We start from the raw sequence: 27,338 nt of genomic DNA on the forward strand, positions 1-27,338 counted from the left end.
ATCAATGCACTTAAAGCATAATGGATCTGTTGAGCTATCCAAGGTAGAACTGATACATGTGTCACATATAGGCGAGCAATGAAATAATTTAGGAACTATTGCCCTTTGTTTTTGAGTGACAGGAATTCCAGATCTGACTTTTGTAAATATCAATATTATGATGATATAGTTTCTAGCATGAAAAAATACACACACACACACACACACACACACAACTACATGTTGTTGGGTAGCTGACAAAATTCTTATTAAACCAGTGAAAATGTTGTGTAGGAGAGTTTTAATTTAATCACATTCTTGTATATAATAAACATTGTTCAGTCAGTCATATACATTTCTCTTTGATTACTTAATACAAAATATTAGTGCAGAATATTGTTTTTCATTGTTTCTAAAGTTTGCCTTTTTTATATGTATTACAGAATTTAACTTTTAAAGTTCGAGCAGTTGCTGATGTGGGAAGATTCAGTGATGCTACTGTGGTTGTTGAAGTGCTGGACATTAATGATCACACTCCAAAATTTAGTCAGCAGGTAAGTAATGTGAATACAGTGAAAGTGCATAGACAAGAGAACTATGATGTTAATGCACTGGTTTTAGCTGCATTGTGTTTGAATGAGGAGGCATCTTACTTTTTGTATGAATGAATGAGTATGTTATGTTCATATCTAGAGGTATGATTGGTCATGAGATTGTAGTACACAATGATTGATGAAGGGAAATTAGACATGGCTGTCTCCCATATAACTAGCACTCTGGTTTGTATACTCATATCTATGCTGGCCGGTATGATAGTGTCCTTTCACCATTCCATCAAGTAAAGTTTTCATCAATGACTCATGTTTTAATATGTACCCAACCATTTTATCTCACAGTTCATTATGTCTGTACTTAGATGCTTTTTCTAATTGAATTTTTGTAGGATGTTTCATTCCTTATTATATCATTCTATGTTATCTTCATCAGGCACTGATGAGTTTAATCAATTGTCTTAATTGATACAATGTGTTTTTACAGAAAATCAATTGTATCTGTATAAATAATGTGATAGACACTGCTGTTTGTTAGTGTTTGCCAGTGGAGATTTAAATAGCATAATGAGATCCAAAATTTGTGTTTTAAATTTTTGTTCTCAGTACTCATCGCAATATGAATTTCATATACATGCATGACAGGCTATATTGATAAATTAGGTTTTTATCCTGATAAAATGAGAACTCAGTCCTTAAACAACTTTCCAAAAAGGTAGTTTCTTACTATATGGTATGCTATTATACATTAATGATAGTATTATTTTTATGTATGTTGCTTTAAGCGAAAAGGTTCTTTGGAATGTAAAGGTATATTTCTGTTTGTCACATAGGAATACTCTGCGAAGGTACTAGAGTCAGCCAGACATCCAGAACAAGTTTTAGTGATTGAAGCAACGGATGATGACAGCATAAATGGCACAGAAGGATTTGGTGTAGTGTCATATTCTTTATCTGGTGAGAGTGCCAGTCTTTTTACTGTTGATCCCACTATTGGCATTGTGAGAATAGCACAAGGGGCAGAGCTGGACCGCGAGTTCCAAGCTTCACTGCGGTTCACTGTAGTTGCTGCAGATACACCTCAGGGTGGTTCTAATCAAAGGAGAGCCAGTGCACCTGTAAGTAATAATATTATATATTCATACACGCCATAAGCTGATAGGAGAGAGAACACAGTATAATGATAGCAAAATATGGATAGAAAATATAACTTATACTCCTGCCCAATTTTTCGTAACTAAGCTTTGAAAAGACACACTATATAAACTCCAGCTATTAAGAGGTGGACAGTGTTAAATTCATGGGATTACATATGATAAACAAATTCCATTGGAAGACTCACACCACAAAACTGTTGATGCATCTAAATGAATCTTCATTTGCAATGTGGATGCTGTCAGATGTAAGTGATATAGAAATATAAAAACTAGAATAGTTTGCTCACTTTCCCTCCATAGTGTCATACAAGGCCCTGTTTTAATATAACTCGTCAAGCCAAGAAAAATTTTTGTGAGTCCAGTAGAGTGTATGTCATAAATTTCTTGATGTGTCAACTCAAGAACGTCCTGCAGAGCCCCTTTGTTTCCCATTATATTTCTTCCTAAATGAAATTTATCATAAATAGTATATCTCTTTTTCAAACTGGTCAGATCATGCAATCAATATTAAACATAAGACCAAACATCATAAAAATTTAAAGTCACTTACTTTGGTCCAGGAAGGTGTCCTTTATTCAGAAACGTAGATTTTCAGTAATGTGCCAAGTAGCCCTGAAAAGTTTAACCACTAACAAATTTCATTAATTTGTTGCTACCTCTCACTCCAATGACAAATGTTTTAGTTGAACCAATTGATGTGTATATAATATGAATAATATCAAATAATGTGGCAGTTATGTCAAATCTGACTTCTGCACATCATCAGTGAAGTAATGTGCACAATGTAAATAAGTTTTGTACACGGATTTTCTCTTTTATGATGTATAGCTACAAAAGCCAAAGGATTGTAACATACACATCAGTTTATTTTACTCTTTTTTGTTTTATTATTACCCCATAAATGAAAATATGTTTAAGGTTTTTTTCACTTATTCTATATCCACGAGGACCGATTCACTTGGGATCGGTGTAAGAGACATAGCAAGTCTATCTTTTTTGCAGATATGTATTATATATTCCTGTTTTATGATATATTCTATGTTCTGAGGATCTCCACAGCATGAATCTATTGGAGCAATACCTATATCTAATCTAATCTAATCTATTAAATGTGTATATGTGCAGTAATGAGGAATAATTAAATTCAAAACACAGACCTTTTAAGAAAAATGTAATGTGTCCTGAAATTGTTTATTGATTGAATTTGTGTGTCTATATGTTTTAGTGCAAAGGGGGCACAGTTTCATTTTGAATAACACGTCTGTTCATGTCTACAGTCAAATGTACAGAGGCAGTTTACAGTTTTCTTGCCAGGATGAATTTAGTAAGCAATAGTAAAAGCTTGGCAAGCTCATGACTGTGAAGAATTCCAGCATATGCTAAAGACGTCTCTACAGCAGACGATGATGTTCAAATGTGCAAATGTTGAGCTTAGTACAGAGTCGTAATGTTACATTGATTATCTAGTTGGTTTCATATATGTCCATATTGTCCTAGAGGAATTACTTTTGTGGTCCCTTCATAGAAAGAACCTATAGGACTTAATTCAAAGGACTAAGGTAACCATGCAGATAGAAGCACACCTTATGTTAAGTGCACCTAAAAAAAAAAAAAAAAAAAAAAAAAAAAAAAAAAAAAAAAAAAGACACAACAGAAACGAGTTTGACTTCTGCATGGTTCATTACTGTACAATAGTCTGTAGGGGAATATTTTAGATACACTTCCTATAAAAATATTTGCTGTTATTGTTGATTCCAAATAAATCATTTTTGTTCCAATGTATCAGTTTTATTCTTATTTACAACAGGTTGTTATTGAGGTCTTAGATGTTAATGATAATGCTCCAAAATTTGGAAAGCGACTGTACTCAGCAGTGGTACCAGAAAATGTTGGTCTGGGTGCTAATGTCATTACTGTCACTGCAACAGATCCAGATGAAGGTCCAGGTGGTGAAATTGCATATGAAATTCTGGATGAAGGAGAAGCAGCTGGTGAGTTAATATATTATATTAAAGCCTAATGTAAATATTAGCAGTTTTAAACAAGTTTTATTTTTTATCTGGCTACCCCTCTAAATGAATTCTGTACATGATGCAGATAGTTTTCAAAATAGATGAAGGACATTAATTATTGTACACTAACTACCGGTAATGAGAAGTAATTTTACTAAGAGACTTTGCTGCAGTAGCATAAACAAAGGGAGGCCAAATGTATAAAATGCAGAACTGTTGTAAAAGATAACCGCAAAGAAAAACTAGAGAAACCAAACCACATCTCCTACCAGGATTTCACTCCTCCTATCTCAGAACAGTATTCCATTATCCATCCAACCTATGAGGGGTAGTCATAAAGTTTTAATTATCCCTAAAAAATACATAATTAATTTCCTATATGCTTGTAGATATATGTCTTACAGCCCTGGTACTCATAGAATGTGACAAGATGGTGACTTGTATAGACACACATTGTGTTCATGCAAAAAAAAGTGAAAATTATACCAGTAAAAGCAGCATGTGTACAAATTGTAGTGATCAAATCAGAAAGTTAAATGATCGTATATGTAGTTTTCAATTAACAATTACTGTCCTAATGAGTGATATGAGAAAACATACATCTGAAAAGTGTGAGCCATCATGAAAATCATGCATACATTTGTGTGATAGCTAAACTGTTCCCCTATGAATATGAAAAAACTAATGTTTAAAAAGTCTTGTGAACTATTATTGCTTCAAAATCATATACATTTAAGGATGATAGTCAAATTCTTCCAAATAAGTGGACTGTAATTACTATTGAAACAAGCTATAGTGATAAAAATGATAGTTTGAAGTGTGGTGGCAATGAAGTTCATAAACAATGCAGCAGTGGAGCAAACAAAACAATAATGAAACACAGTGACAACAGAACCAAGAATCAGTTGCAAGAAAGGTAGAGTGTTCTGTTCTTAACAACCACCACAGCAGAAACTGGTGGGTATTTTACAAGACAATAACAAAGACTTCCAAGCAATGGAATAGTAGAACCATCTGCAAGTATTAAAAATTTTACCAATATCGACCTGCAGGAAAAAATGAAAGATGAAAATGAATATGTCATGCACATAGCTGGTGCCAACGATGTTGCAAGAAATGAAGCACAAAATTGGTTAGCAAGCTTGGAAAAGTTCTTAGAACTTGAAACACAATAGTTATGATGCCGCCTCACAGGCATGACCTAATATACAATTTGTGTGTCAGTGAGGAGATATGAAAAACAAACATCAAAATCGAACAAATGTGTGTTTTGTTTGGAAAATGTAAAGTAATGGATAAATGCCTACAATCATTCATGGGATGCATCTAAATTTCAAAGGCAAGAAACTGTTATGTGAAAAAAATAAGCAAAATTATCACAGAGGAAGATGACTAACAAAATTAGGAATCACAAAGGTAACAGGGACACTTTTTTAGAAAAAAATGTAGCAGTTTAATTCTTACATACCAGAATGTTCAGTATATAACGAATAAAACAGAGTATTTTGATGTACACCTAAATGAATCAAAACCACATTTCTTCATAGTGAGTGAATTAGGTTGCAAGGAAGAGGTGGAATATAGATACTGGCTAAGAAATAATGAAACCATAAACTTGGGCTGTAGAAGGTAACATAAAAGTTGAGGGGTAGTTATTTATAGCAGAAATGATATAGCATGTGAGAAAGTCAAATGGATTGATGATCTGAATAAAGAAATGGTACTTGAGGTTGCAGCAATAAATTTAAAACTAAGTAACAACATTGTGATTGTAACAGTTCTGTATAGGTCACCTGGAAGCAGTACTGAAGAACTTTTCAATTGTATGGAGAACCCTGCAAAAGACATCAGTGCACAAAAGACATGTGTGGTATGTTGGAGACATCAACATAGAGTCTTTAAATAATAGCAATAATTATTTGCATTATGTTGACTTACTTCAATGTTATAACTATTACCACATAAACTCAGAACCTACAAGAATTTCTGTAGAAAGATGGATAAGCATTGACCACATTCTCACAAATATAACAAAGGAAAACATAAACATAATCACCATAGAAAATGACATATCAGACCACAGAGCTCTTGGTATGAAAATTTTTGTAGTAATTAAAAGTGATACCTGTATGTAGGTATAAAAGAAAATTTAATTCTAATAAACTTAAGGGAGCATTAAGTAGTGAAAAATGGAAACCCATTTACAATGCAACAAATGCAAATGATAAATAGGAAAATTTCTATAAACTGGTCATTAAAACTTTAAATGAAACATGTCCTTTAGTAAAACAAGTAAACAGAGCTATCAATCACAAACATGAGAATTGCCCTCCAGAAACCATTGAACTGAGAGAGGGCATGAAAGACTGTTATATACTTTAGAGATACTATATTACAACACTGTTTAACAAAATACAAACTGCTCAGAAAAAATACAGAGGTTCCTTGACTAAATCTAAAGCTCACAGATATGCTTATCAAATAAGGAACTCAACCTATGTAAGTAAAACTGCCTGGAAAATAATGTGTAAAGAATGTGGGAAACAGCAATCTCATGAACACACAAGCATAACATTAAAATAAAATGATGATATAACAAATGATCCAAAAGAAGCTGTGCTAGAAATTCATACAGGTATTTAATACAATTGGCACAAATGAAACACATGACTGGGCAGCCAATTTAAGTGTTACAAAAATTAGCCAATCTTTTTTTCTTCCAAGGCATTACTGAGACAGACATCCTAGCAGTCATTTCAAACTTAAAAGATAAAATGTCATGTGACTGGGGCGACATTTCACCTAAGCTGGTAAAGGAATACAGAGCAGAATTAGTGAAGCCTCTGACACATCTAATAAATGTCTCCCTCTGCCATGAAGAATTCGCTGATCTGAAAATCACTGAAATCCTGTTGGTCTGTAAGAAGAGCATAAAAACTGACACAAAAAACTATAGGCCAATATCATTAACTTCAGAGCTTGAGAAATTATTAGAGAAAGTAAAATTAAGCCAACTTGAGGCATGTTTCATCAAACATAATCTGTTTAACAATCTACAACATGGTTTTTGAAAAGGAAGACCTACTGTAACAGCAGTAGCTATTTATCTGTTACTGTGAATCATACAATTCTATTGCATAAATTAGAAACATATGGGATGAGAGGGGTAGCTTTACAACTACTCACCTCCTATTTGAAAGACAGGAAACAGTGAGTCAAGGTAACTTATAAAAGGAATGAACAGTTGGTAACAACCAAATCAAACCACAAGATACTTCAGTGTGGTATCTCCTAAGGAAGCATATTGGGACCTTTTCTGTTTCTTATGTATATCTATTTAATTGAACCCCAAAACTGCAAGGTTGTAAGCTATGCTGATGACACATCTTTTGTCAGCTGGGGCCGTGATATGCAAATGACTACAAATGAGATTGATGACTGTGCAGTTGAGCCCCCCACAAATCAAACACCATCATCATCTACTACAAATAGTAGTGAAATCAATTATAATTTTCTGTCAAGTTATATTACTGCAAATAAGCTACACGTAGATAAAGAGAAGACAGTGACAATGCAATTTATGCGTAGATATGGTCAAAAGATAAATATTTATACCCCCATTGGCCCTTAGCTACACAAGCAAACTCAAATTTTTGGGTATAATTGTTGATGAACACATGTCAAGGAAAGAACATCTAGGCCATGTTTGTAAGAAAATCAGTATAAATGCGTATCTACTGAAAGAGTCTCAGCCTTCCTGGACCATGATACCTTGAGACAAGTACACTTCTGAGTGATACATCCACATCTCCAGTATGGTACTGAGATACGGGAAGGGGCATTGGCTGTCCATACAGACATGCTCTTCAGACTACAAAAAAAGGCAGTAAGAGTGGCAGCTGAGGTAAGCAGGAGAGAGCCTTTTACAGAAATCGTCGGAAAATATATAATACTGATCATCTACTCTATGTTTTTCCTGCAGGCAATAATGTTTGTGAAGCAAAATCCAAAATAAAATATAATGAACAGTAATGTACATAGGTACAATACAGGGGGAAGGGAAAACTTTTACAGAATTGCAAGTAAAACAAAGGGTGCAGACCATAGTCCATATGCAGTAGGAACTATTTTTTGTAACAGACTTCCATCTGATCTTAAGATAGCTTATTTAAACACTTTAAAGAATAAACCTAAGCAATTACTAAAGAGAAAAGCTATTATTCATTAGAAGATTTCAGGTTATAATATACATTTGTAAAACAGTGTATAGATCATAAGTTTGTTTTTGCATCACAAAAATAATAATTCCTGATCTTCACACACTATATCAATCTATGCATTTATATTTCAAGTTGTAAAGTCTTTGTAAAACAGTGTAAGTAGCATAAGTTTGTTTTTGCAACAAAAATATGATAATTTCTGACCTTAACTATTTATATTAATGTATGCACTTACGTATGTTAACTGTGTTGTTTGTATATGTGAGCTTAAACCGATGACAATGTCCGAAAATTGACTGTTACATGGACAGCAAACAAACGAACAAACACAAACTCTCCATGCAAAAGCATTGCAGCATGCCAGTAGAGAAGTCAAAATAAAATATCGCATACCATTGATAAAGTGCAGTATCTGGTGTTAATTATTTTTCTGCATTTGAATGGGGAACATGCTGCAACAACTTATGTTAATCTGATGAAAATATACTGTGACAACAGATCATCATAAGACACAGTAATTAAGTGTTGCAGACACTTCCATTGTGGTCAAACAAGTCTCAATGGCAAACAACAAAATGGCAGACCCTCTCTTTGTGAGGAGTCAGAAATCGAAAGAGAAATGGAGACACTAGTGCTCCAAGACTGACATACCAGAATTGAGGCAATAAATGCAGAAAGGGAAAATCAGTCATTGATCAATTTTAAACCTCTTACAAGACATTTTGAACATGACGTATGTTGGCACCATCTGCTTTCCTTGACTGCTCACTCCCTTTCAAAAAGTTCACCAAACTGCAGCAACAGCAGCAGCAGAAATGTTGTGACTTCAGACTGATCCAGTTGACTTCTTTTGCTGCCTAATCACAATGGGTGAGTGCTGGTTGTATCGCTACGACATCAAGACAAAAGGACCAACATAAGAAGTGGAAACATGGGTTCACCATAAGACATGCTTTTCTTACTTAAACAATAAGAAATTTCTGTTTACAACTTGTACAGAAACCATATGGTATTCAAGGGACATGAAGGAGAAGCAATGGTTGAGAAGTGAATGGGACAGGGTTGTAGCTTATCCATGATGTTATTCGAACTGTACATTGAAAGAGCAGTAAAGCAAACAAAAGAAAATTTTGGAGCAGAAGTTATAATTCATGGAGAAGAAATAAAAACTTTGAGACTTGCATATGAAATTGTAATTCTGTCAGAAATAGCAAAGGACTTGGGAAAGCAGTTGAATGGAATGGACAATGTCTTTAAAGGTGGATATAAGGTGAAAATCAGCAAAAGAAAAGCTAGGAAAAGTGAATGTAAATCAGGTGACACTGAGGGAATCAGATTAAGAAAGGAGACACTTAGTGTAGTAGATGAGTTTTGTTATTATTTGGACAGCAAAATAACTGACGATTGGCCAAATTGCAGAGGATATAAAATGTAGATTGGGAAGGGCAAGAAAATCATTTCTGAAGAAGAGAAATTTGTTAATGTTGAATGAAATGGAGAGTTGCTACTCACCACGTAGCAGAGATGCTGAGTCATAGATAGGCACAACAAAAAGACTATCACAATAGAAGCTTTTGGCCACTGAGGCCTTTGTTGAAAATAGATAACAAACACACATGCAAGATATGACTGCTGAAGCTGCCAGAGGCTGCAGTCATGCGTGTGTGAGTTGTATTTTACGTGTGTGCTCATGTGTGTGTCTGACATTTATTTTCAACAAAGGCCTCGATGGCCGAAAGTTTATAATGTGACAGTCTTTTCGTTGTGCCTACCTGTACCTCAGCATCTCTGCTATATGGTGAGTAACTACCTTTCTCATAATGTTGTTACATTCCATCCCCGATTTCCCATTTTTTTTAGTGTTTGGAAGAGTTTTCTGAAGATATTTGTATGGGGTCTAGCCATGTATGGAAATGAAACATGGATGATAAACAGTTTAGACAAGAAGACAATAGAAGCTTTTGAAATGTGATGCTACAGAAGAATGCTGAAGATTATATGGGTATGCCATGTAACTAGAGAGCAGGTGCTGAATAGAATTGGGGAGAACAGTATTTGTGGTGCAACCTGACTAGTAGAATGGATTGGGTGATACAACACATTTTTAGACATCAAGGGGTCACCAGCTTATTATTGGAAGAAAGTGTTGGGGCTAAAATCATAGAGGAAACCAAGCTATGAATGCAGCGAGCAGATTCATAAGTATGTATGTGGCAGTTGTTATTTGGAGATCAAGAGGCTTGCACAAGATAGAGTAGCATGGACAGCTGCATCAAGCCAATAATACCTGTTGCGTGATACCCTGTCTGAGGTCCAGGGTGTTAAATGACGTGGCATGTTATTCTGTCAGAAAATGTGATTTATTTTTCATTCCATATGAAATTTCACATGTGCTTTCATATTTCCACATGAACATCTCAACAGATAACACACATCAAAAGCAGTCAAAACTGATCTGAACTTTGTTTGACCTGAACTGATTCACTTGGTGCCAAACAGACATAATATAAGATGTGTTATTCTGGAACCTCCCAGAACATTTCACAAACCAAAATAATACTAAAATAACTTCTTTTTTGTAGATTACACATCAGATTTAGTTTATTGAAACTCTCCTGAAGATACGTATTTATGTGAAGATTTTTAATAATAATAGCTAAAAACAAAGGTTAAAAAATTTGTGAATAGAGAAATTGGAAAATTCCTGTTATGTTGCAATGTTGCTGCATGTTTATAACATAAAAATAAAAGTATAAATAGTAACATATTATTGGCTCCATTTAAAGTTGAATGATAGAAATAGCAAAAATGATCTAGTTTTGTTTTTAGATCTTTTGCTATTAATTGCTTGCCAACTAATTTTTTATGCACAAGGAAAGAGATGCAAGGACAAGAGCATATCAATATGTTTGCGACAAAATTTACACTCAATAGTTAGACACATTCATAAACATACACAGTAATGGATTATATACTTTATAAATAAAAACAAGCCCAAATATGGCCAGAATTTACATGGTAAAATGTAATTTGTTAACTGAGCAAAAGTTCCATCAGATGTTGATTTTTTATGACCATTATCAGAAACAACAAATACCTGACCATCATTGGGCAAGATGCTGCTCAGTATTTTTTAGCGACTGCCATGGTTTTATGCTAACAGATTATGCACATAAGGGTAAAACTGTCAAGAGGACCTTCTGCCAAAATCTCCTGAAGAGGTTATGTGAGGCTGTCAAGACAGGAAGCTGTCCAAGTGAGCGTTTTTGATCCATGGCAACCTCCCAGCTCACAATATGTAGGACACAGTTACATATGCTGCTTCTTTGAGCTATCAAAATTTGCCCTCTCCCAGACATGACAAGGCACTCAGTGGCCTTTCCTCTTTCCTCAGATGAAGAAACCATGATGTGGCAGCCGCTTTAAGAATGACAGTGAAGTGATTTTAGAGGGAGAACATTTCTTCAAGTGCCAAAGTGCAGATTTCTGTGACCATGACCTTTTCAAATTTATCTATCATTGGAAAAAAAGGGTTTTAATGAAGGATGGATTTATAAGGAAGGACTAATACCATCACCAAGTTTCATGGATGCAGGTGATAATTAAAACATAGTGACTACCCCTCATAACAACGTTCTTCTTAATCTATATGCCACTGGTACTCTGAGTCCCATTTATCTGGATCATATCCCTGTGCAAGAACTTTGAGTGAGCCCATTCACAACAACTACTTAACTCGTCCTGTTCATGTACTGCCACTCCTGCATCCGAGAAAAGGGTCACTTATGAAATCAACATTACTTAACAACTTTGTTCTTATCACTCTACAGTACTTTATGTGTATATGTGACAACAATCCAGTTATCACACACTCAGCAAACTAATTATTACACAATCAGTTGCCACTACCAAACAAATACTAATACTTCATCAAGATTACATAGTTGTGGAACATGCTGCACAACACAGCATGGCTGACTTCAGTGGTTGTTTTTCATATTGTACCACCAGCTTTTCTGAGTTTTGCAGATGAGAAATCTCACTGCAACACGTTCTTCACTTTTGCATTGCAATCTAGTGTCCTGTTCTTAGTGTCTGTTAGTTCCCTGCCATTTCTCTTCAGTGAATAGAAATCTATCCTCATATAAGTAATAACATTCTGTGCAGAATTTTAAATATATTAATTTTAAAAACATTCAATACACAAGTATTTTGATGATCAACATCACAATTTCAAGTCTGTGTTTCTTAAGATGCTAGTACAGATCTGTTGTAAATTCTTGAGAATAAATGTGATACTGTCAGTTACACTAAGTGTTTGCATTGCGATATCTATTTGGTTGTATTCATTTAGACATGAATGAATGTGTGTTACGCTGTGTACTTGCACTTGAAAAAGAGTAGTAGTTCAGAAGTTAGTTAAATCTTCGTATTGTTATATATGCCACATGCCAGTTAGTTATTAGTGATTGGTGGCTTTCCTTCATTTTTATTTATTGTAATCTTTCTTTAATAACCATATTTATTACCATCCCATATCTTTCAATGTTCTTTCTTAATTTGGATAATTTCTGGAGAAGAAATCTATTTTTCCAAAATCTTGAGAATCATACATTTCATGTTGTTATTGAATTTAGTTATGCTTGATATTTGCTTACTGTAGAATGTATGTTTGTTTGTACCTACATTACATACATGTAATGTGTACATACACACACATTTGCATAGTTTTATTTAGCCACTGTATGGTATCTATAATTTTTTTGTGTACATTTCAGCATTTTATGGCAAGTTGCTGTTGAGATGTAATACACTTTAAAAATTCTTGCAGGGCTATTTGAAATCAACCAAACAACAGGTGAAATCAGGACAAAGAGACAGCTGACAGGCAAGGGTCGCACAGACCCATATCAGCTGATAGTACGCGCACAAGATGAAGGAAGTCCTGCTCTGAGTTCTGATGTTCCATTAAGCATTTTCATAGGCGATGTGTTTACCAATGATGGTGTTCCCATATTTGTTCGACCAACTCTTGATGAAGTTGCATATGTTTCAGAGGTATGAAATAGAAATAATAAGCTGTGTCTTCACTCTATCATTTAAAATAAGAATGGTAATTGATATTTAAAAGGACAAAAATAATGAATTTTTCTATCAGAAGATAAAAGAATAGTGCCTGGTACTTGATCACTCAATAATTATTTTAGTGACACATTGATTAGCATGTTATGGGGTGCAGAACATAAAGAAGATGTGGTGGAGGAAACTGAGGTAAGGTATCCTCAAGAGGTGGAAAAAGTACACAGTGATAAAAATAAAAGCTGTAGGAGAAGATGTAGCTTAAAAGTGGGAAAATTAAATTAATGTTCTCAGAATGCATAAGAAAGGACACACAAGCAAAATGAAAGTGGAAGGTAATTGGAGGATATATACAGGAATTAAGACATGAAACTGTGAGAGAATCAGAGAATCACTGAGGATGGAGGGAGACAGGATTGGATGAATGAGGAAAATAAAATGGATTATCAATATTGTAAAATTATTGAGGAATATTCAGTAATTAATGAGACAAATAGCTGAATATGGATAAGAATTAAACTTACACTACTATTCCACGTAGTTTTTCACAAACTTTTAGTAATTAATAACATAACTTTCTGATCTCTTTAATTCAGCGTTGAAGTATCCTTGGTGTTGCTTTTTTGTGGTAGAAATTGATTCTCCATAGAAATTCTATGAACTGGCTGAAAAGGTGAAAACTGAATGGCATGAGCCTGGGATTGTAAGCTAGATCTGACATGTCTGAACTTAAATTTTCAATCATCTCTTGCATTTCATGGTCATTATCATGTGAGCATTATTTGACAGCAGGTAGGCATGTTGTTTTCTTCTTATCACTGCTTTCACTTTATATTGACACATGTTAACCATTGATTATCTCACTATCAAGATAGTAACCATTGACATTTAAACATAGAAAGGGAACAAATATCAGATTTTAATGTCCTGCTAGCTAAGAGGTCATTATATATGGAGCACAGATTTGGGTTAGCAAAAGCCTGTGGAAGGAAATGGGTCATGCTTTAATCAAAGAAGTCATCCTGGCATTTGCTGTAAGCAATTTATGGAAACTGCAGTAAACTTAAATCTGAATGGCTGGATGTGAATTTGAACTGCTGTCCTCCTGAATATGAATCCAGAGCATTACCTATACTTTCTCTCTGTCAGAAGCCAACTGTGTTACATTTAAGCCACTACTTGTTCTTTGTGTGGGTGTGTAATATTGTGAAATTATGCCAGTAGGATGAAGTGAAAACAAAGAGCAGGCCTGATATTGCTAATAGGTTTCTTTCAAATTCAGTCATGTGAGGTGTATTCTGTAGCTGCCAGTCTTACATTCTAATGTACTATGACTTTTCTGAATTTTTTGTGATAGATTATTCTTGTCTTTTTCACGGTACAATACAAGATGAAAATATGTCTGAATATTGATGTAATGTGACTATCGATAAACTATCAAACTTTCATTATCTTCATTTGATGTCAGTAGCTATCATTTAACCTATGAAATTCAAGCTTCATACATCAATTTGAAATAAAATCTCTGTTGCAGAATTCCACTATAGGTTCTCCTGTGTTCCATGTTCAAGCTACTGATCCAGATGATCCCAACTCTCCCAATGGAATGATATTCTACAAATTCCTTCATAGTGGGGCTGAATATCAAGCTTTTAAAATTGGTATGTACAATTCTAACATATAGTATGCATATTTACAGGAAGGTTGTAATTAAACTTTCACTATCTGAGCCATGTAGCCAGAAAACTATTTACCGTATGGATACCCAACGTTACTGGAATGATGGTTAGATTGTCTGCTGCAGGATTTGCATTGTTAGTTGTGCTAGTGTCATGACTTGTCATTAGGTGCTGGTATTGGTATGGTGACATAAGATTGAAACACAAGCATCATTGTGCATTACAGTTGCAGGCATTGAACATGTGCCTGGAGAAAGTGAGAAGCGCTTTATCCATAAAATTGTTATATAGAAACATCAGTGGCACTGCCCTTTGTAAGTATCAATGCATTAAAGGAATACAGAGAAGTCCTCTGTCTGCACTAGGGTTAAAGAACATGATTCAGAAGTTTGGCGATTTGGGAATTGCTTGTGGGAGAGGCCAATAGCCAATGGTGCCACAAATTTTTGAAGAGTTACTGTTGCCATGGCTAAGAATGATGGATGCAATATTTGATCCTGAAGCAGTGCATGAGCTATGTCATGGCAGCTGAACATTCCACGGTCCACTGTTGTTTCAGGTTGCAGTAGAGTAATCACTAGTGCAGTTCCCTGCTGTCATTGCACTGAACAACATTTGTAACCTGGAATGAAAACATTATACACAATCAACAAATGTTATCTCTTCATGTGAAATTAAAATGTGCTTCTTTCAATAGTTTATTCATTATTTCTCTTTGGCTTGTGTTTACAGCTGTTTCCCCAAGAGTTTCATTGCCCTATGATCACTTGTTTATCTTGGGGGCCCTCTTAAGCAGTAAAAGTTTAATTGTAACCATCCTGTACATTCAAAAATTTGTCTAGTAACAATGTATAACTACAAATCATAAATTATTATATGTAAAGGGAGATTCTCTACTATTTTGGAAATAGGAAAGAGGGACAGAATTGAACAAATGTGATACAATTGCAGTGAATATGGCTCATTTGGGCTGTACATTTGAATGACATGGAATGGAGCAGTTTTAAAAGCTATTCAATGTAACCTAATGTAAAACAGGAAATTGAAAATATACTGCATTCTATATAAGGCATTAATGAGCAGCTTTCATTTTCTCAGTTATCAAAGCTATAGTTCACACTTGTTAAGATCATGAAATTATATTGACCTATAATAAGCAGTCCAACTTTCAACTTAGTTCAAGCTTACAAAAAAGTGAGGTACAGAATAATTGAAAATTTGGTTCCACCAGTATTAATATTTTGTGCCTTACGATCAGAGAAATTCAAGTCTATACTGAGACTACAAGTATGTGTTCTCTCACACCATCCACAAATGGAATTGTGGAGGGGAATGGAGGCTGAATTGGTTTACCCTGTTCCACACATCATAAGGTAGAGCACTGAATACAAATTTAAATATTGATTTAGAGAATGGGTGTTAATGCACAGAATAACAATGCATGATGAAAATCAGCCATGATATATGTCAGCAGGGGACAAAATTGTAAGACAGAGAAATTAGAAATGATGAAGAAGACAGTTAAGAGCACAGATATCAATTTTCTTGTGGGATATGTGCCTATCCCTTTTGCTAATGCCAATAAGCAACAGTAATCTGATTTCCTGCAAAGTCCACCATGTCATTTGTTGTGCATGGTTCAATATTGGTTCTTCAATTCTTCATCCACGCTGTCAGAAATTTTAAAACATTTTATTTTCATCAAACAATATTTTTTAAAAAAATTCAAATTGATAATAACAATAGTATTTACAGTTTTTTATGATTCTGAGACATTAGAAAACTTTACTTATATATGCATACAGATCGGCTGACAGGACTGATCACAACACGCACTTTACTTGATCGTGAATCCCAAGATAGTTATGAACTACAATTGGTAGTGCAAGACAATGGAGATCCACCACAGCAGGCCACAAGATTACTGAGAGTGAAGGTTACTGACATTGATGACCATCCACCACTGTTTCAGAGAATGCTGGTATGTATATTACAATAGTAAACAGTGTGAAGTAGAGATCACTTGGGTAATGAAATATGTTAGTTATGCCATCAGAGCCAATGACTTCCCCAACTTCCACAGTGGTAAGAATTATAGCAACAATTAATATCATCTTTGACACCCTGATGAACACAGTTAAAATCTGAAGAAATTGATATTGCATTATCCATGAAGACTGTGTCAAAAGGACACTGCACTTGAGAAGACTGTAAATTTGTAAGTAGATGGAATGGATGATGATATTTACTTTCAGGTAGTGAAATTCCACTACTGGCAAAAAATAGATTAAAAAAAAAAACTCTAGCTTTCACAGCTCTTATTTTGTTCTTCAGGAAGGACTGAGTTATATGTTTCGAAAGGAGGGGAAAATTGTTCAGGCCATGACTGAGAGAAACCCTCCTGTGTTTGTCTTGCCTTCTCCTCACATCAAGTGGGTATTCCTCCAAATCTGGGATCTGTATGGTCTGCACCTCCTTCCCAAACCTATTCTTCATTCCCTTCTGAAGAAGGAACTAGGAGTTGTGAAAGCTAGGGATACTTCTTTTCACTTTTTGATGTATCTATCAGCAGCACTGGAGTTTTACTTTCTGAGATAAATGATGGTGAGCTGTTCCACCTACTGAGTTACAGTGTTGACATATCCATCATCATCGTCATCATCATTATTTTTAAAGGCTAGTCCTTGCCACAGCAGTCATAATTGTGTCTCCTCTGCTGAGCATTTGAAGTCATTGTACTGCTTGAATTCAAGTCCATTCATCATAGCATCCAGATGATTATTCTGTGGTCTTCTTCTTCTTCCTTTCTTCTCTAAAACATTTTTCTTCCAATATGGTGGTCAAGAATCCATTGTGCCATATCATCTGACCAATGAATTTTGTTTACAGCTTTTCTGTGGTAGTGATCAGTTCCTTTGTTTCATCTACTCCCTTGAAGACCCACTTGTTTAACTTTTTGTCTTTTCTCTTATTTTCAGCATCCTTCTCCTCTGCTTCCAGGAATTGTGTATCCTGTTTCATTAGGATTCATGTTTCACAGCTATATAACAAAAAACCCCAGAAAATGTTTTTATGAACAATTTCCCAGTTTTTATATTTACATGCCTGCTTTTCAGGAACTGTTTCTTGTTACTGAAGACATGTGTAGTGAGGGTAATTGTTGAACTTATTTCGATGGTGTAGCTATTGTGTGGAGTGGAACAACTTGTAATAAAATATATGTAAGAGGATATGTCACTGCTCACCAAAGAGAGGAGGCCAGTCAGGCAGAGGTGTTGGGAAATGACAGTGGCTTTGTGCTTGTGTCTCTTAATTAAAATTAAGGACTTTGCCTGAAAACTGTTTTACTTTCCATCTTTTCTACACATCTGTCTGTGCTGCTCAGTGCCTTTTCTATTTAATTGGCAGTGACTTATCTCCATATTCTTATATTTGAAATTGTTCATTATCGAACTACATGTGACAGTATGGGTAGCAGAATGCCTTTGAGAACAATTACAATGAAGTGTTTGATATTGCTGAGTGACTGATTTGCCTTTTTATCAATATAATGAGCTTTATAATTTGTCTGTTGCAGTAAATGTAATGCATCTCAGTTTGGTTATTTATTAGTGGGACAATTTTGCTGCCACTATAGAACATTGTTTTTTATTTATTCTAGAATTTGTTTAGTTTTTATCTGAATTATGTGGATATTCTTTTTTAATAATAAAGTATAAAATTTAACAATAGGTCTACTTATGACAGTGAAATTTTAATTCTTGATTGCGGGTTTAGTCTATGCGTTAGGTAGTAGTTCGTCTAATTGGCACATTATATTTTAATCCCATATTGTATTTCTCCCTTACTTCGATTCTCTTTAAATTTAGCCTCGTTTATATTGGGGGGAAAACAGGACTTAGAGTGCTGAAGTACTGTATTTAAGAAGGACTTTTTTCATCTAGACTGCAAATCATCACAGTATTTTAACTAGACACTTTCTGTAAAAATGTTGAGATAGCCATTGATTATGTTTATATTGTACACAACTTTTCTTTTCTGATTTGAACCTAAGTGCTTGACAGATTTACTGTGAATATTGGACCTTTATGGTCACTTATGCATTTACTCACTGAAGGTACTTGAGTCTAAGAACATATTAACTATGGTTGTTGCAGTATGCCCTTGAATTGCCACTGGGAATTTGCTCAGTGCAGAAAATAAATATTTATCATTCCTCAATAAAGAATACCCCATTTTAGACTGAGTTATCTTATTGACACTCCATTTGCCTGCCAGATGAAGGTCAAAATGTTCCATTAAGTTTCGGGTGTGCAGCCGCAAGAAATCTCCTTCTTCTTCTAATATTTTGGCTGTATATCGTCCAGCCATCTTCAGAGTGAGTCGCAAGACTGCCGCTCCAGTGCTCGCTTCGTCCCTTTATACTCGTGTACCGCGCGACTGCGCATGCGGCCACAGATGCAAATGCACCAGAGACGTTGGTCAGCGGCAGAGACATGCGAGTTGTATCTGTGACTCCGCAGTCGATCTGTGTTGGCATGTCGATATATCATTGTGAGCTGCACTGTGACGACGTCTTTGCGAGTTTATTACTGCAAGTGCCGGATTCCATGATTTATCAAGATTGAAACCACTATCTCTATTAATTAAATTCGTCGTCAAGTGAATTTCAATTGCCTCTTTCACTATCGAGTCCCAAAAGGATGATGTAGTTGGCAAAATTTCGCCGTTGTCATACAATGTACTGTGACCATTATCAATACAGTGCTCTGCCACTGCTGACTTGTTAGGTTGCAAAAGTCGTGTGTACCTCCGGTGTTCTCTACATCTTTCTTGGACGAGTTGTTTGTCCGATGTAAGAAAGGCCACATTCACATGGAATTTTGTAAACTCCAGATTTTCGGAGCAGCAAATGATCTTTGACGGACCCCACGAGTGCAGCTGTCTTGGGTGGAGGACAAAAAATCACTTTTACTTTGTGTCTGCCGAGAAACCGTCCTATTTTTAATGAGAGGCTACCCACATATGGCAGGAAGGCCATCGATTTAAAGGTTTATTCATCTTCTTCTGCTTTCTTCGTGGCCTCTTTCATTTTCATTTTCAGTGCCCTCTGTATTTGTTGTGGAGAGTACCCATTGTCTTCAAACACTCTTTGTAAGTGGGAAAGTTCATCTTGCAGACTGCTTTCATCAGAAATAATATGCGCTCTGTGGGTCAGAGTTTGGAGAACACTCATTGTCTGGGCAGGATGGTGGCAGCTATTTGCACGTAAATACAGATCGGTGTGCGTCGGCTGATAAACGAAGGCAATGGCAGAACCTGTGGTGTTGGTACAAAATTCAGTCCCTTACTCAAAACCATCATCGTAGCATTGTCCAAATCTCTACCTGTCATATTAATAACAGGGTGTCAAATAACAGTTTATCGCTGCGATGTCGTCTTCAGTCGATTAAATATTGCAGTCTGTCGGGATGTGGCCACCTCACGAATCCAGTCTGATTTGGCCCAAGTTGTACCATCAATCCAATTCCAAGAATCATAGGGTATCTCCACAGACATCTTCAGTTGCAGGCGATAAAGTTCTTCAGAAACCAGGTCTAATTTTCGGCGAGTAAAGTGGATCCTCTCCTTAACAATAGCAGAACCAGCTTTTGTTAAAATCTTATTCATAGACGTCATTTTTATAAAATGTACTAATCTGGCAAACTTCGGAATCATGCCCTGGTCACGGCACCTTAGTAAAAAACTTAAAGAGCTCAGTAATCTTGCTCTCAAGTGTCGAAGCTTATCCAATTGTCGAACACATAAAACCATCTCCTCCCCGCAGAGGTACTTGATGAGAATCTTCAGGTTTTGGCAATTGAAGAAGCTGTTCGACCACTTCCCTCAGATTCAGCAGAGGAAATAAGACGTGAAACATGCCGTGCGATTGTGAAGGCTCGCCCACAAAGGAGCAATATATCTGTGGCAGAGAGGGCTGCTCTATGCAAGCTTTGCCTGGATACTCAGACGGTGGTACTCCCAGCAGATAAAGGTAATGCTACTCTTTTATTGTCCCGGGACAAATACCATGATAAAATGTACAATTTATTGAGTGACAGCATGTACCGGAAGATCAGCAGGGATCCCACTAATCGAGTGGCGAAGAAAACTGTTTCGCTTCTGAATGATTCTCCCTTTCCACCAGAAGTTGTTCGGAGATTGAAACCAAGTGGTCCGGTGCCTCCTAGACTTTATGGACTACCAAAGTTCCACAAGAAAGATGTTCCTCTATGCCCCATAGTGAGTAACATAGGCTCTCCAACCTATGATGTTGCCATCATTGTTGAGGCCTCTTGTGGGAAAATGTACTCACCACATAAGAAACTCTGCTGACTTCATTTGTAAACTGAAATCATTGAAAATGAACCCGTCTGATATATTAGTTAGTTTTGATGTGGTGGCTTTATTTACAAAGGTTCCCCTTCCAGAATCTCTACAACTTATTGAAAGAAGTTTTGACAAAGAGATTTCAGCTTTATTTAAACATGTTCTGACCTCCACATATTTCTTATTTAACAACAAATTTTTTGAACAGACGGACAGAGTCGCCATGGGTAGTCCCTTATCCCCTCTGGTGGCCAATTTATTTATGGAAGACTTCGAGGAGAAGGTGCTTGAATTTGCTGACTTGAAACCCACGGTGTTCTGGAGATATGTTGATGACACCTTTGTAGTTTGGCCCCACGGTGAAGACAACTTGCAAGACTTACTAAGACATTTGAACTCCCTCCACTATCAAATAATGTTCACAATGGAAATTAAAAGGAGGGATGTCTTCCATTTTTGGATGTTTTGGTTCGGCACAGAGAGGATGGCACTTTGGGACATGAAGTGTATAGGATGCCGACACACAGCGATCTGTATTTACGTGCAAATAGCTGCCACCATCCTGCCCAGACAATGCGTGTTCTCCGAACTCTGACCCACAGAGCGCATATTATTTCTGATGAAAGCAGTCTGCAAGATGAACTTTCCCATTTACAAAGAGTGTTTGAAGACAATGGGTACTCTCCACAACAAATACAGAGGGCACTGAAAATGAAAACGAAAGAGGCCACAAAGAAAGCAGAAGAAGATGAATAAACCTTTAAATCAATGGCCTTCCTGCCATATGTGGGTAGCCTCTCTTCAAAAATAGGACGGATTCTCGGCAGACACAAAGTAAAAGTGATTTTTTGTCCTCCACCCAAGACAGCTGCACTCGTGGGGTCTGTCAAAGATGATTTGCTGCTCCGAAAATCTGGAGTTTACAAAATTCCATGTGAATGTGGCCTTTCTTACATCGGACAAACAACTCGTACTGTCCAAGAAAGATGTACAGAACACCAGAGGTACACACGACTTTTGCAACCTAACAAGTCGGCAGTGGCAGAGAACTGTATTGATAATGGTCACAGTATGTTGTATGACAACGTCGAAATTTTGCCAACTACATCATCCTTTTGGGACTCGATAGTGAAAGAGGCAATTGAAATTCGCTTGACGACGAATTTAATTAATAGAGACAGTGGTTTCAATGTTGATAAATCATGGAATCCGGCACTTGCAGTAATAAACTCGCAAAGACATTGTCACAGTGCAGCTCACAATGATATATCGACATGCCAACACAGATCGACTGCAGAGTCATAGATACAACTCGTGCATTATGCACGTCTCTGCCGCTGACCAACGTCTCTGGCGCATTTGCATCTGTGGCCGCATGCGCAGTCGCGCAGTACACGAGTATAAAGGGACGAAGCGAGCACTGGAGTGGCAGCCTTGCGACTCACTCTGAAGATGGCTGGACGATATACAGCCGAAATATTAGAAGAAGAAGGAGATTTCTTGCGGCTGCACACCCGAAACTTAATGGAACAGTCTTTGCGCCGCCAAAACCTGAAGATTCACATCGAAGGTCAAAATATTTCCCGCTCATAGCCTGCATTCATTCATTCATCATCTTCTGTAAATTTGATTAAGGAGAACTCCCAGGGACATGGAACGAATCAATGTATGCATAAATGTAAGACAAATATGAAACAACAATGTAAATTCCTGGATGGAATAATATGTAAAATGAAGGAAATGCAAACCACTCACCTGTAACTGACTGATGTGTGGTGAATAGAAACATGCAACAGAAAACAGTATTTATGCTAGCTTTTGATATCTGGCTTTATTTATATTGGAATTGCACACATCATGTGAGCTGTAGCTCGAAAGCTAGTGTAAATACTGTTTTGTTTCTAAGTCCACACATCAGTCAGCCATATGTAAATGGTTACTTTTCCTTCATTTTATGTATTTCATGTATTCAGACAGATAACTTGCCAGGATAGCCGAGAGCGCTGACGTGCTGCTTCCTGGACTCGGGTAGGCGCGCCGGCCCCGGATCGAATCCGCCCGACAGATTATCGATGACAGCCGGTGTGCCGGCCAGCCTGGATGTGGCTTTTAGGCGGTTTTCCACATCCTCCTAGGTGAATGCTGGGCTGGTCCCCATGTCCCGCCTCAGTTACATAACTCTCAGACATTTGAAACACATTCACACTATTTCATGATTGACACTAGACGCAGACAGCTGGGGTACACTAATTCTGTCCCGGGGGGTATGGGGTGGCGGCAGGAATGGCATACGGCTGCCCCTTAAAATTGACCATGCCAAATCTGTACTTAACCCTCCCAACCCTGCGCATAATGCAGGATAAAGGCAGTAGCAAAAGAAGAAAAGAAGAAGATGTATTCAGACAGATCTATCATGTAAATTGAACAAAACCATGCTGCCTCCTCAGTTTTATTATATAAATGCTGTTTGTCTGCCCATTAGTATCTTTTATTTACTTGATTACTATAGTACTTTTTAGATAGAATATTTTTTTATATCTATAAATACTGAGTGATATTTATAGTACATTGTTACTTATTGTTCAGCTTTATAACTAACATCACTACTTGCCATTTAACAGAACTTTTCAGTCCTGAAATCTAGATATTCACATAATTTGTGGAAATAGTTGTTAATGTGGTATGTTTTTAATTTTCTTTTGTATTGGTAGGGATTCCCACTTTCTTGCTTTATGTCAGAAGAGAACTTACTGAATCTCTTACCACCAGAGTGCATAACTCCACTCTAAACCCTGGATAAAGAGTCAAAGCCTAAAGGAAAATTATTTTCGTGTCTTGCCTTGTGATTCTGTGAAGTGATTTTTACTATAAGCAACAAGAATCATTAAGGACAAAATATATTGTGAAATTAGTGCAGGAATTGTAAGGTCATTAAAAAGGCTTCTGCAAGATGCACAGTTACCTGCTTCATCCTGCATTCTTACTGCAAACTTCTGCTGAACAAGCATTTTGTCAACTTTAGGTGCACTGCCCCAGGAGATAACTCCATAAGAAAAAAGGGAAAGTAAATATGCAAAATAAGCCAACAATCTTGCATTCCAGTCAACATAGTGAGAGACACTTCTAAAGCATAACACACTGAACTGATATTCATGATTAGTTAATTGACCTGTTAAGCTGATTTTGACTTGTTACCTAGCTGGACCCCAAGGTACTTTATGCATTGTGCTTCATTTGTATATGGACATTAATGCCTACTTCTGTTGCTAAAAGCTATTATTGCATGATTGAAATTTTGTAATATGAATGTTTGTTTTGGAGAGTTTTAATACAATGTAAAAAGTTTTGGAATAAAGGAGACCACTCACCAAAAACCAGAAGCACTGAGTCATCAATAGGCAAGCACAAAAGAAAGAAACTTGAGTGCATTCAGAATAATCTTTTTTTTAAAAGCAAGAGTAAAACATCACACACACACACACACACACACACACACACACTTACACAAGCACACCTGTGCCCCTGGACAAACAGTGCCAGCACATATGTTGTTACAACACATCCTCCTGCTTCCATGAACATCCTCACCGCAGTCTCCGGTAAACCACTGTACCTGCACCATCCATCCAATTGTTTCCCCTTCCTCCGTCCTGTCATCCCTCCCAGTTCATGTCTCCACATCATGTGTGTCACTCCCCACCAGCTGCAACAACTGTGCATCACATGCCAAGTCCATGTACCTGCCACCCCATTCCTAGCTAGCAAAGCAGCTGACACCTTCTGAGCTGCTAGCCATCCCCCATCAATCACTCTCCATACCTCACATCTCTCTCTCCCTCTATACACCCAACCTGACACTATGCCAACCACAACCTAGTCCACCTGCTGAAATGCAGCACTACCTACTGTTCTTATAGCCAGCATATGTAGGGCAAAGGAATGTGTTAGTGTGGTTTGTGTGTGTGTGTGTGTGTCACTCTAGTTCAAAAAAGGATTGCTCTGAAAGCAAGAATAATGAGTCTTTGTGAGATTAACACTAGAACTGTTACCTATGAACCATATGCAGGCCAGTTCACCTACCATCTGAACTGAGTTTAGACCCTTGACTAGTGTGCTTGTGTCATCAGCAAACATTACAGTTTTTAAGCTGCCATTTTGAATTGATAGGAAGATCACTTACGTTGGTTAGAAACAAGAGTGGGCACGGTACAGATTCCTGTCGCACACTACTTTCCACCATTCTAAGACTATTTTCATGCTGGAGGTACAGTCTATTTCTGTTGTGGAGGTAAGATTCCATCCATTCAAGAAGGGTGCCATTGATGCCATAACACTTCAATTCACTAGTATAATTTTATGATCCATGTGATCAAAGGCTTTGCCAATGTCACAAATTAATCCAACAGGATAATTTTCCTTGTTTACTTTGCTAGCACTTCATTTGTGACATCATGTATTCCTTTTTGTGTGGAGAATCCTTTATGAAGGCCAACTGGAGAGGCAGCTAACAAGTTCTGTTCTGTTACATGAGCTGGTATTCCATTATAGGCTACATTCTCAAACACTTTTGAAAAGACTGGAAGGAGTGATATAGGGTTATAATTAAAAGTGGTTTCCCTATCTCAAATTTTGTAGCTGGGTGTTACTACATTATATTTAAATGTGTCAGGAAATATGCCCCAAGTCATTGACTCTGTACAAAGATAACCTGGAGTAAATCTGTCAAGCCAGTGCATAGTTAGACAGAAATAATTTGAGTGGCAGTGGCATTTTTTTTTTTTCAAAATAGTTGATTTCTTTCTAATATGTATGAAGTAATCCAAAGACTATTTCCATAGTCAACAGTATGAGCAGATTAACATTACTCATAACTGATCATTAGTATACTTCACAGAAGTAACTTGCAGTGCATCATCACACATCTCAGAAAGGTCTCTTCCATAATGGGATTTTCTAAACACAATGTGTGGATGAATGAAGAACATGATGTGACTGCTGTACAAAAGTTGCTGTATTGTACTGTAGAAAAAGCTCTGTTTGGGTAGTGATGACTACACACAAAGATTGGAAAAAAGTACCAACAATTGTGGTGTTGTAGCCAGCAGTGTTTACCCACCCTCCAACCCTGTCCCATCCTCCCTTTTCTTTGTGTAAAACATAACGGTAGGTGATATTTACTTTCAAATCCACAAAGTCTACGAAAAGCCAAAATATAAATCAGAGTCCTAGAATTGGGCATGCATTTTAAGTTGAGGACAAGAGATTCTTCCTGAAGAAAGATCAAGTGGACAATAATCAAAAGTGTCTGAGGAACTGATGGAAAGGATTCATGTGGCGATAGAACACAATGCTGTTTCATATTGATAACATATCAGTTACATAATGATGTTGAAGTGTAAGAAATCACCTTCAGCTGTTTGTTCTTATTTATTTATTTATTTATTTATTGTTCCGTGGGACCAAATTAAGGAGAAATCTCCATGGTCATGGAACGAGTCAATACATGAAATTATAACACGATATTAGAAACAGATAAAATGAAATATAGAAAAAAAACATATTCAGGTGACAAGTCATAAGTTTAAATGAAACAATGTAACACTGGAATTTGCTTAATTTTTTAGCTCTTCCAGGAGCTCCTCGACAGAATAGAAGGAGTGAGCCATGAGGAAACTCTTCAGTTTAGACTTAAAAGAGTTTGGGCTACTGCTAAGATTTTTGAGTTCTTGTGGTAGCTTATTGAAAATGGATGCAGCAGAATACTGCACTCCTTTCTGCACAAGAGTCAAGGAACTGCATTCTACATGCAGATTTGATTTCTGCCTAGTATTAACTGAGTGAAAGCTGCTAACTCTTGGGAATAGGCTAATATTGCTAACAACAAACGACATTAAAGAAAATATATACTGTGAGGGCAATGTCAGAATTCCCAGATTTTTGAATAGGGGTCGACAAGAGGTTCTCGAACTTACACCACATATAGCTCGAACAGCCCGTTTTTGAGCCAAAAATACCCTTTTTGAATCAGAAGAATTACCCCAAAAAATAATACCATACGACATAAGCGTATGAAAATATGCGAAGTAGACTACTTTTCGTGTTGAAGTGTCACTTATTTCAGATACTGTTCTAATGGTAAATAAAGCAGCATTTAGTTTCTGAACAAGATCCTGAACATGGGCTTTCCACAACAGCTTACTATCTATCCGTACGCCTAGGAACTTGAACTGTTCCGTCTCGCTTATAACATGCCCATTCTGTCTGATTAAAATGTCAGTTCTTGTTGAATTGT

At 36.6% G+C, this 27,338-nt stretch overlaps 1 protein-coding gene across 1 annotated transcript in view; it reads left to right on the top strand.

Moving 5' to 3' along the window:
* LOC126203300 (cadherin-23) overlaps positions 1-27,338 on the top strand; it is a 420,699-nt gene that overhangs the window by 351,664 nt on the left and 41,697 nt on the right. Inside the window, exons 17-22 of the mRNA XM_049937557.1 lie at positions 423-533; positions 1,364-1,648; positions 3,495-3,678; positions 12,751-12,977; positions 14,533-14,659; positions 16,483-16,658. Of these exons, the coding sequence (XP_049793514.1) occupies positions 423-533; positions 1,364-1,648; positions 3,495-3,678; positions 12,751-12,977; positions 14,533-14,659; positions 16,483-16,658 (1,110 nt within the window). The remainder of the gene's footprint in view (positions 1-422; positions 534-1,363; positions 1,649-3,494; positions 3,679-12,750; positions 12,978-14,532; positions 14,660-16,482; positions 16,659-27,338) is intronic.

Source organism: Schistocerca nitens, chromosome 9 (genome assembly GCF_023898315.1).
Source record: "Schistocerca nitens isolate TAMUIC-IGC-003100 chromosome 9, iqSchNite1.1, whole genome shotgun sequence".
Lineage (NCBI taxonomy): Eukaryota > Metazoa > Arthropoda > Insecta > Orthoptera > Acrididae > Schistocerca > Schistocerca nitens.